The 12,053-nt window shown below is 52.0% G+C and overlaps 1 protein-coding gene across 1 annotated transcript in view; it reads right to left on the bottom strand.

Moving 5' to 3' along the window:
* Positions 1-12,053, bottom strand: part of LOC146788628 (putative cation-transporting ATPase 13A4) — a 633,494-nt gene that overhangs the window by 113,311 nt on the left and 508,130 nt on the right. Inside the window, exon 18 of the mRNA XM_085635802.1 lies at positions 8,006-8,130. Within this exon, the coding sequence (XP_085491928.1) occupies positions 8,006-8,130 (125 nt within the window). The remainder of the gene's footprint in view (positions 1-8,005; positions 8,131-12,053) is intronic.

Here is a 12,053-nt window from a genome sequence, read left to right as displayed (position 1 = left end):
CGCGTACGGTAAGCATACCGTACGCGCACGCTGCCGTGCGCGAGCGTAATTCTGATTGGTGGTTACATGACAGTAAACATTCCAGTCGGTCGAAATCAGGAATTGTCGGCCGCCATTTTGTCTCTCGCAGTCTGAGGCAGTGAAAAACAAAGGTGGAGAATGTGAAAAGGGGGCAGGGTGGACAGTTCCTGACCCCCTAGCCTTTATCAGGGGGTCACTGAAGGATCCCCAATGATGAATAAAACATTTTCTTTTGCGAAAAAGTGCGGGGTGCGCGCACTGTGTGCGCACGGCACGCACAACGCATCGTGGGCGCTCGGTGCGCGCACGGTGAAGAAGGAGTAGTTTCTTACCTGTAACTCCAGTTCTGTAGTAGGGGTATCTCTGTGTATAGTCATAATCTATGAATAATCCCCGCCCATGTGCGGGGACCCCGGAGCAATCAAAAATATCTCTTAAGCTGTCCCGCATTTGCAAACCTGCAAAGAAACTTAAGAGACAGACAAAATAATACAGCCTAATCACAATATGGCTGCACTGGCCAACACTTCCTCCGAAGTGAACACAAAAGCCAAGATAAAGTTGAAATGTCATTTTTATTCACATCTGACATGTTCCTTTATTATCTCACACTCCCTTCACCAAAATCCCTTTAAACAATAGAGAGGAAGGGGTGGACAGACAAGCCCTATAGGCTGTCATTATGTGTCTGCTAAAGGGATACCGTGCCTTTAAGAAACTCTCCAGAGACCCCCGGTATCCCAGGATGCACAGCCAAAGCAAGTTACTTTCAGTTCTTTTTGAAGGTGTATAACAGGCCTAGTACTGCCAGGTTACTCCACCGGGGAGGAGGGAGGGTCGCTTATGACTATAACAGAGATACCCCTACTACAGAACTGGAGTTACAGGTAAGAAACTACTCCTTCTGTAGTAGGGGATCTCTGTGTATAGTCATAATCTATGCATAGAATGGCAAGCCCATCCCAACCAGCTCACAGCGGTGGAGTAAAACCCCAACACCAACAAATTACTGTGCAAACAAGTTCCTCAGCGAAGCCTGTCCAACCTGCGCATCTGCCCTAGCATCAGAATCCAGGAAGTAATGCTTCGTAAATGTATGGACCGACTTCCAGGTGGCAGCCTTACAAATGTCAGCGATTGGAACATTCCTAAGCAAAGCTGTAGTCGCTGCTTTGCCCCTAGTCGAATGTGCTGTAGGCTTACCCCCCAATGTCTTATTAGCTTTTTGGTAACAAAGCTGAATACAGGAAACAATCCATCTGGAAATGGACTGCTTTGAGGTAGCTAAACCAGTTCTCACCGAACCATAATTAACAAACAGTTGATCCGACCTGCGGATATCTTTTGTCTTATCCAGGTAGAATTTCAACACCCTACGCACATCAAGTGAATGCAGAGACCTCTCCGCCGGAGAGGAAGGATGCTGAAAAAACGTAGGCAAAGTAATCATCTGATTTACATGGAAATCTGATATCACCTTAGGCAAAAATTTAGGATGGGTACGCATCACTACTTTAGAAGCATGGAAAACAGTATACGGCTCTTGACAACACAGAGCCTGGATCTCACTCACCCTCCTGGCCGATGTAATGGCCACAAGGAAGGCAGCCTTCCAAGACAAATGTTGCAACAAAGCCTTATGGATAGGCTCAAAAGGCTCCCTCATCAATCTAGATAACACCACATTCAACTCCCATGGTGGAGAAGGTCTTCTAACAGGGGGAAACACCTTACGCAAACCCTCCAAAAAATCGTTAATCACAGGGATTTGAAAAAATGAGGTTTGAGAAGGGCCTTTCCTATACGCAGTCAGAGCTGCGAGATGAACCTTAATAGATTGAAAATTAAGCCCAGACTGAGCCAACTGCAGTAAATAAGGCAAAATAACATCTTCTTTACAGGATGTAGGGTCAATGTTCTTTGCCTTGCACCATAAGCAGAATCTCTTCCACTTATAGGCATAAGAAGTCCTTGTAGACGGTCTCTTTGCCTCTTTCAAAATCTCCATACAGTCCTGAGGCAGGTTCAAATGTCCATATTGCACTAGCTCAGGAGCCATGCTGCCAAACTCAATGACGAGAGATTGGGGTGAACCATCTGTCCTCCGAACTTCGTGAGAAGGTCCGGCCGACACGGCAGGCGTCTGTGTGGCAGAACAGACCGGTGAAGAAGGTCGGTGAACCACCATTGCCTCGGCCACTCCGGAGCAATCAGGATCATTCTGGCTCTGGATTGCGACAGCTTGATCAGCACCGCCGGAATCAGGGGAATGGGTGGAAAGGCGTAGAGAAAGCTGTTGGACCAGCTGATCCATAGGGCATTCCCCAGCGTCCCTGGCTGGTAGTACCTGGACGCGAAGTCGCGGCATTTGCTGTTTTCTGCCGTAGCGAACAGATCTATGTCCGGAGTGCCCCACTCTGCAAAGACGTCTCTTAGCACGTCGTCGTTTAGCACCCACTCGTGGTTCTCTTTAACGAGCCTGCTGAGCGCGTCTGCTTGGGCATTCTGCACTCCCGGCAGATGGGTCGCCGTGATCGTCAGGTTCCTGGCCACCAGCCAGTTCCAGATCGCCTGTGCCTCCCGAGACAGGGTGCGTGAACGTGAGCCCCCCTGCTTGTTGAGGTAATACATGGTCGTAGTATTGTCCGTCTGAACCAGCAGGGAGTTCGTCCTGAAGGAGGGATGGAACGCCTTCAAGGCCAAGTGTACCGCTCTGAGTTCCAAAAAGTTGATATGGTAAGTCATCTCCATCTGCGACCATATCCCCTGAATCTGAAGAGGGCCCGAATGCGCTCCCCAGCCCTGGAGAGACGCATCGGTCACTATGGTCTGGACCGGAATATCCTTGTGAAAAGGAGTCCCCCTGCAGACATTCTCTGGGGCACACCACCATTTCAGAGACTGTCGAGCATGTTGAGACAGCTGGATCTTGTCCTCCCAACGCCCCCGCCTCTGGTCTCATTGATCCTCCAGACATTCCTGTAGGGGCCTCATATGCAGACGTGCATTGGGGGTGAGGAAGATGCAAGAAGCCATCGACCCCAGTAAGGAAGACACCGTCCTCACCGTAGGAGAGCGGGCTGAGATGAGATGCCGCGCCTTCCCACGGATCGATAAGCGTCTCTCCTCCGAAGGACACACGCTTGCGGTCAAGGTATTGACTGAGGCCCCCAAGTACTGGAGACACTGCACAGGGATCGGTACTGACTTCGACATGTTGATGTGCAGGCCCAGGCGATGCAGCAGGGAGCTGCCCTGTTGAAATGGCACTGGGCTTCCTGGTAAGTGGACACTTTGATCAACCAATCATCCAGGTAAGGATACACAAACACCTTGGCCTTCCGCAGGTGTGCCGTGACCACCGCCATGCACTTGGAGAATGTCCGTGGTGCGGACTTCAGGCCAAACGGGAGTACTGAATACTGGTAATGGTTGTTGCCTACCAGAAACCTCAGGAACTTGCGATGCTTTGGTGCGATCGGCACATGAAAGTAGGCGTCCTGCAGATCTATGGCGCACAGCCAGTCTCCTCGATGCAACTGAGGGTAAATCTGATGCAGGGACAACATACGGAACTTTTCTCTGCGGATCCACTTGTTGGCTTGACGCAGATCTAGAATATGCCTGAACTCGTTCTTGTCCTTTTTTCTTACAAGAAAGAACCGTGAGTAGAGACCTCTTCCTTTTTGCTGCAAAGGAACCGCTTCTATCGCCCTCTTTTGCAACAGAACGTCTGCCTCCCGCTGGAGCTCCCTTACCATGTAGGAGGAGCGCACTGGTGGAATCTGTGGAGGAGGGCTGGTGAAACGAAGACAGTACCCATTGCAAACAATATTCAGCACCCACTTGTCCTGCGTTATTGTCCTCCACTCTGCCAGGTAGAGTTGAATACTTCCCCCCACCGGAGCGGGTAACGGATGAGGGGGAAGTAACTTTTCAGGGCTTCGACCCGGCCGGGCCTTTGTTCCCCGCCGAGGACTGATGCTGGCCTCTGCCCCTCTGACGCTTCTGAAAGGACTGCCTCGGGTACTGCTGCTGTTGCTGGGGCTGTTGGTGGCCCGACTGACGCCCTTGGCCTCTCTGCTTTGCGTAGCGTCTGCCCGAGGAGCGGAAGGACCTCCTCTGCTCCTTGGGCCTCTCCAGCCCCACCGCCTTCAGAGTTTCCGCCTCAGCCTTCATGCGGGCCATCTCGTCATCCGCATGTGACCCGAACAGCGTCGTGCCAGAGAATGGTAAATTGGCGATCTTCTGCTGTGCTTCAGGCTTGAGCGGGGTCAGCCGCAGCCAGGAATGCCTCCTCATGTGTATGCCGTGGCAGTACCCATGGGCCGCCAGCAGCGACACACCCCCCGCCGCACTGATGATCTGATTAGAGACCATCATGCCCTCGTTCAGCACCTCCTGAAAGTCCTCCCTCTTGTCTCTAGGCAGGGAGGCAGCGAACTGTTGCAGGGAGTCCCAAAGAGACCTGTCATAGCGCCCCAACAGAGCGGAGGCGCTAGCGGCCTTCATCGTAGTGGCCGACGTGGAGCACATCCTCCTCCCCAAGGAGTCCATTTTGCGACTCTCCTTATCCGGAGGAGCCGTGGATGAAGAGTGTTGCTTACGAGCCGCCACCACGATAACAGAGTCCGGTGGAGGATCCACTCTGAGGAACGCCGGGTCCGAGTCAGGAGCCCTGTACTTTTTTAGCAGTCTCGAGGGCGCCGGTTTCACCACGGCCGGCGTCAAGAACACCTCCATTGCAGGTTCCTCCAACCCCGGAACCAACGGGAGGAGGGGGCGCGACAGATGAGCCTTATGCAAAGTCTCAAAGATCACAGAAGTAGTGGGAATAGGGGTAGTGACTGATATCCCCAACTTCGCAGACCCTCTCATCAGCACCTCCTGGAACGTGGCAATGTCATCCACCGGAGAGACGCGGGTAGGAGGCGTCTCCGACAGCGAGGGCGAAAGAGAAGAGTACGTGCCCCTCGAGCCTCTGGAACGAGACCGATACCTCCGTCGACCATGTCCAGAGCGAGTGGACGATCTGCGCCTACTCCGTGATCGCCTGCGAGGGCGAGAGCGAGATCTCTGCCTGTGAGGAACCCTCGGGGGCGGAGGCGGTGGCTGTGGTGGCGATGTAGGCAGCTGAGGCACGGGCAGAGGCAGCGGAGGAGGCAGAGGGAAAGGCGGAGGAGGAGGAGGAGGAGGAGGAAGGGCCGGCACCGGTGGAGGCGCCGGTGGAAGGTCGGGCACAGGGGGCAGAGGCGGCTGCTGGGTACGCAGCGGGAACAGATGTTCCGAAGCCCCATCACTCCTAGCAGGCGAGCCCCCACCAGAACTGTCCGGGCTCGCGGCCACTCTCCTCTTCTTGGCGGGCCTGTCCCGCGTGGAAGCCACCGACGGGGAACGTCCGCGCCTCCCCGACCCCCGACTGGAGATCGTAATCACTGAGGACGTGTTCCCCGATGTCTGTGACGTCGAACTGTACGTCGACCTCGTCCTGCGTCTCTTAGCCCTCGACGTCGAGCGCCGTCTCGCCGTCGAACCATGCCTCCTCGACGTCGAACCATGCCTCCTCGACGTCGAACCATGCCTCCTCGACGTCGAACCACGCCTCGACCTTCGTCGCCGCGGTGTCGACTTCTGCCTCGACGTCGACTTCTGGTGTCTCGACGTCGACTTCTGGTGTCTCGACGTCGGCGACCTGTGCCTCGACGGCGACCTGTGCCTCGACGGCGACCTGTGCCTCGACGGCGACCTGTGCCTCGACGGCGACCTGTGCCTCGACGGCGATCGCCTCCGCCTGGACGGCGGGTGCCGGGATCTCGGCGTCGACTCCGTCAGCGTCGAGCCGTGGGTCGACGGCGAAGGTGGCGAGTGAAGTCCATGGGGCTCGGTACGACGTCGATGTGTTGTTGACGTCGACCGCGACACCTGCGACGGCGACCCGGTCCCGGGTCTCGCCGGCCCCTCCCTCGACGTCGAACGCCGAGGCTGCCGCGACCCAGAGCCCTGGATCGACGGCGAACATACCGGTGCCTTCTCTCTCGCCGTCGACGTCGTCGCCTTCGACGTCGAACGCGACCTACCAGCCGGTAGGTGCCGTTTCTGCTCCCCGCTCTGCCCGGAGGTCCCTCCAGGGGCTGAAGTATGGGCGGAGGAGGGGGAATGAGACCCTCCATGCCCCGAAGTCCCACCGGTCCTCTGCTGCTCCTGTCCCTGAAGGCGAGTCTTCTCCCTGTCCCTCAGGGTCCTCTTAGAAAAGGTTTTGCAGATGGCACATGTAGCTGGGACATGTGAGGGCGACAAGCAGAGGATACACACATCATGTGGGTCCGTCTTAGCCTTTTTCCTCCCACACTCAGGGCAGGTATCGAACAAAGCCATGCTAAGAGTGGGCCAAAACTGCTCCAGGTTGCAGGCAGTAGTAGAAAAAGGCTCTAGACGTCGAATGAAAACACTATTTATCCAAATAAATTCAATTTTATCAAGTAAACCACCTAAAAGGGTAGAGCTCAAGCTCCAGGGTCCTGCTAGCAGGAGCCGGAAAAAAGAACTGAAAGTAACTTGTGTTGGCTGTGCATCCTGGGATACCGGGGGTCTCTGGAGAGTTTCTTAAAGGCACGGTATCCCTTTAGCAGACACATAATGACAGCCTATAGGGCTTGTCTGTCCACCCCTTCCTCTCTATTGTTTAAAGGGATTTTGGTGAAGGGAGTGTGGTGTGATAATAAAGGAACATGTCAAATGTGAATAAAAATGACATTTCAACTTTATTTTGGCTTTTGTGTTCACTTCAGAGGAAGTGCTGGCCAGTGCAGCCTTGTTGTGATTAGGCTGTATTATTTTGTCTGTCTCTTAAGTGTCTTTGCAGGTTTGCAAATGCGGGACAGCTTAAGAGATATTTTTGATTGCTCCGGGGTCCCCGCACATGGGCGGGGATTATTCATAGATTATGACTATACACAGAGATCCCCTACTACAGAACCTGAAAAAAATATATATTAATAAATACATAACTTAACATTTAAAAAACCGTACAAATTCACTTAAAAAACCATAGGTTTCACACATGTTCTAGTTAGCTGGACATTTCCCTCGTAAAAAACCAATGAAATTCCCCCGTTATAGTTAGTGCAGGCAACTATAACTCACGCGACCGCAATCCTCTGCTGATGACGTCAGATATTACATCACTGTATTTAGACACTTATTTACCCATGTCTTCTTCCATTCATCTTTAGCTATACATATATTACAAATATTTATTTTTCAGAAAGACACATATTTAATCAGTGATGTAATATCTGACGTCATCAGCAGAGGATTGCGGTCGCGTGAGTTATAGTTGCCTGGACTAACTAGAACGGGGGAATTTCATTGGTTTTTTACGAGGGAAATGTCCAGCTAACTATAACATGTGTGAAACCTATGGTTTTTTAAGTGAATATATATATACACACACACACACACACACACACACACACACACACACACACACACACACACACACACACACACACACACCCACGCACGCACACACAAACAACTTTAGGCGAAAAGGGAATGTTTTCTTATTGTTTGGTTATAGACACCCTGTCCCTTTTCTTTGAATTAGGGTGATGCCCTTGTATTTTGCAATGCTGAAAAGTACACAACCACGGGGTCAAGGGCAAACATTCCTGATGCAGATGGCAACCAATCCGTGCTCTGCACATTTTCCCCATTTGAGAATTTACTCTCCAATCTTATGACTCATCCCAGGCTGTGTGTGGGTGGCTCTTTGCTGAAGAGCGCAGACTACACACGCAGTGTGTTAAGTTGGTGTTTTTAACTCATCGTACTGTTCCACACACATGCATCTTACCATCTCATTGTCAATTTATTGATTCCAAAATATATGACTGGTGAAACCAGTTGTTCTGTAGGAGTATATGCTCCAGCCACCATGGCCGTACACGAGTGCAAAGAGCTTCCGTTGAATGAATTCACGTACCTGTGATCATCACCATGCGGACCCGGGCCTTGCTAAGCTCCTGTAAGACTGGCCCAGTCTCTGGCTTCAGACGGTTCTCCATGATAAGGAGGCCCATAAACGTCAAGTCGGACTCCACCTCCTCCCTGGAAGAAACATAGTGAAAGCAAAGTGGTCATCGACATCGTCTCCACTGCAGCACAGGTATCAATACATCTCTGAAAGCATCGGACAAACATCGAGGAAGGGTTTTAAGGAATGTGCCTGCTCCTCGCTCATGGATGCAAGAGAAGGTGCAAGTGATATGACCTCAGACTAGGCATGGCAGCCAGGTTGCATTTGACTGAGATGGTGCGTGTTCTAACAGGTGTGGTACTCCCATTCTTCCAAGCCTCGAGTCTTGGTACACTGCCTTCTCTCAGGGAGGGCACCATCTCAGAGCTGCAGTGGAAAATCAGAGTGACATTAAACCTGCTGAGACAGGAATGCCAACTGTAGACGGAGGATTATTAAGTTCACTGGTCGGTCGGTCTACCCAGCGAAGAGTCACCAGGAGGAGCCAATCTACTGACACGCAGAGGCAAGGGAACGACGCAGCCCCCACTTCTATTGATATGTCTGCCCAGGTGAAAATTATCCTGAAGAGCCGTCCTAAGGAAATACTGAGGCAGCCGAGAAACCTCCAGACCACAGAAACTGCTTAGCCCACCCAGCTGGACGTTAACAAGAACAGACACCCTTGTGGGATACCGAAGCAGCAGAGATTCATTCAGTCTACATGAACATTGTGAGGACCACCGAGGTGAGAGTTACCAAGAACAGTCAGCCTTGGGGCACTCAGAGGCAGCCAAGAAGCATTCAGCCAACACAATCCTTGAGAGGTCCACCAAGCCGAGAGTTAGCAAGTAGAACTATGCTGATGAGGTACAGAAGCAGGCAGGATTCATGCGGTTCACATACACATTGTGAGGCCCCTCCAGCTGATAGTCACCTAGAATGAGGTACAGAAGCTGCTGAGAATAACTTCATTCACAGAGCCAATGATAGGCTGGCACTGCTAAGAGTTCCCTGAAACAATCTCTGGGATGAGAGACAGAAGCTGCTGATAATAACTTGTCCATGTAGGAGAGTAGGCTCTGTTTCACATGGGTACCCCCACTTTTTGCTGGTGTTTCACTGTTTTTCAACCTTAGTCTGGCTGTGGCCCTGCTACTCAGGACCCCAGCCTAGCTGCTTCCTCTCTAAAATGGTTTCCATGTACATTAGGTGCATATCTAATTAGATTCTGGAGTGCCTTATAAGCCCCTAGTATATGGTATACTATGTACCAAGGGCATAGGTACCTCAGAGGCCTACCAGGGGCTGAAGCATGTATTATGCCACCCCTGGGAAGCACTCCAAAATGGCACCACAGGTCTGCTACTGCAGCCTGCGTAAGGGTGTGCTTGCACCCCTTGCAGTGGTATAGGCTACCTATATCACTACCATTGCACACACATATAAAACCTATAAGTCACTCCTATGGCAGGCACTGACAATCCTGAAGGCAGAGTGCTTGGTTTTGTGCGAGAGGGTGCCCAAGCATGAGCTGAGGCCCTCTGCAGCTTTCGGAAATCCTTCCTTATGGCTGTTCTGTGATACAGCCATACCATATACTCAAGTGCATTATAACCTCGCAGTAAATGCTAACTTTGGAATGGCTGCATCAAAACATGTCGTGTTTGGTGTCAAACACTTTGGAATACTACCCTCTCCCCCCCCCAGTTCTGGTGGCGGGGGTAGCATTCCAGGGAGAGACATGTTCACACTGGTCAAACCCGGTAGGACTTTCCTGAGCCCTGACATCACAAAATGGATGCCTCTGCCACAGACACGGGTCTGGCATCCTGCTGCTGACTGAAACTCTGGCAGGGGAGGCCTGGACAATAGGTTTCCTGACGAAGGGAGGTGTAACCACCTCCCCAGACAGGCAGATGTGTATTGGGGCTGGGCAGGAGCACTCTCTGGTGCTTTGAAGTCCTGCACTGGGGGCACACTTGGTGTCCCTGTGCACAGCCCAGTTCAAACCGGTTGCAGGGGCTACCTGCCCCTGCTCTGGCGTGAAACTGGACAAAGGGGAAGGGGTGTAACCACCCCCACCCCAGGTCCTCCCATAGGTGGGACCTTAGAGTTAGTCCATCCCCTAAACTTAGTATAAGTATAGGAATCCAGTCCCTAGGACTTTAGATTACCCTGGACGAAACTCTGCAACATATATCCTGGACCTTCGACTTTCTATCACGACTACAAGACTGAAGAAATCTCCCTTGGGGTCAAGGAGTGACTCCCTTGCTTGGCAGGCACCAAAGAACCAACTGACCGGTCTGCATCGCTGAAGCTCCCGCCGGATGCCAAAGTCTTTGTATCACTAGAGGGGTATTTCCAGACTTCCCCGAGGCTACCCTAAGCCCACAGCAAAGCTGAAGCCCGTGGCTATCGTGGGCGACGTAGAACCGTGACCCCTGGACACCGTGATCTTTTGCAGCAACAGCATCTTCCTGGGCTTCCTCGAAGTTGTGCTTTGGGCTCCGAGTAGCCCAAGCCTTGAGCACCTCCTGCACCGAAGATTGCTGGCCTCCACTCCACGAGTAACCCCGTGGGCTAGTTTCAAGTGCTATCGCTCGAGGCTCCTTCGCGATCGTTGGCTAGCAGGTCCCCACGAAGGCAACTCCTTTTCTACTTGGGCTTTCCTGGTTGCTCCAGACGTGCCATGACTTACCCTCGCTGGGTGAGTCCCTCAGACCTTGCTGGTCTGCACCGCAGTCCTTTCTCTGAATTCCTGTGACTTGCCGTTGCCAAGGCGTGTTGGGTCCAATCTGGTCGCCGACACCGCAGCACTCGACAGACTTTATGGGACAGCTCGAATCCGGCTCGTGGACTTTGTCGACGCCTCCTGGGCCTCGTGGCTGAAGAGTCAAGACACCCATCCACTCACCTGAAGCACCCGACATCTGTGGGCATTGGTCCATCCTGCCCTCGGTCACTGGCTAGTGACCCAGACTCTGTCCCCTCTGCTTTCAGGTTCCTTCCATCCTAGATCCAGGCTTGGATCTCTTCGGACACTTCTCTTCACGGCAGCAGCAGTTCTTTGCAGGCTTCCATTGCAATCGACGACGCGACCCAACACCAAAAGACACCTTTGCACCCGGCTTCCCTGGGTGAGGTAACTCGAGTACTCTGGTGCTCCCGTGGGTGCTAGCCCTAAAACTTCCTAAGTCCAAAAGGGTTTGGTCCTGACTCGATTCTAAGTGTCCCTAATCTTTAAATTTCCAACCGCGTCATTGCCCATAGAAGATAACGGGAACCCGCGGTTGTGTTTACACACTGCATACAGTCCCCATGGGTCCCCTGTGTCACTACCTTGGGTGGTTCCTTGGGGTCCCAGCGATTCTACAGGCTCTAGGCCTTGTGTCTATTCCAGTCGTGGTTCTTATACCACTTTTTTGGTATATGGTTTAGTACGCCCCTAGGGCCCAAACGTGTATTTGTGCTATTACTGATAATTGCTAACTTGTAAACAAAGTACTTCGAACTCCAGTCTCAAAGAGACAAGAGGGGTGTGTGTTAACCTAAATACATATATTTTGAATATATACCTGGAGTGGTTGTCCTTTCATTTGATCATTCAGGAGATTATAGACTGGTAAAACAAGCTGCTTTACATTCCTTCAAGACTTAGCCTGAAGGCTGCTCTCCATAGCTACCACTAGGATAGCTTTCAATAAAGGTTGTCTTTAACCATTCACCATAAGGGGTTGTTTGGAGTGATACAAGGTGTCCACTAGAACTAGTGGACAGCATATATCAGGCCACCTTCTCACAGTCCATAGACCCATTGTTAGGCTTACCCGGCTGAGAGTTGCCTGAAACAATCTTTGGGATGAGAGACAGAAGCAGCTGAGATTCACATTGGCCACAAACTCCTTGTTGGGTACACGCAGGTGATTTACAAACGGTACTAAGAAAAACTCCTTCAGTAGAGCCTTTATTATGTCCACCACGGTGAAAATGCGAGGCCAAGGAAGAATTA

This window comes from Triturus cristatus, chromosome 11, assembly GCF_964204655.1.
Source record: "Triturus cristatus chromosome 11, aTriCri1.1, whole genome shotgun sequence".
Lineage (NCBI taxonomy): Eukaryota > Metazoa > Chordata > Amphibia > Caudata > Salamandridae > Triturus > Triturus cristatus.
This window is presented reverse-complemented; position numbering and strand designations above follow the sequence as displayed.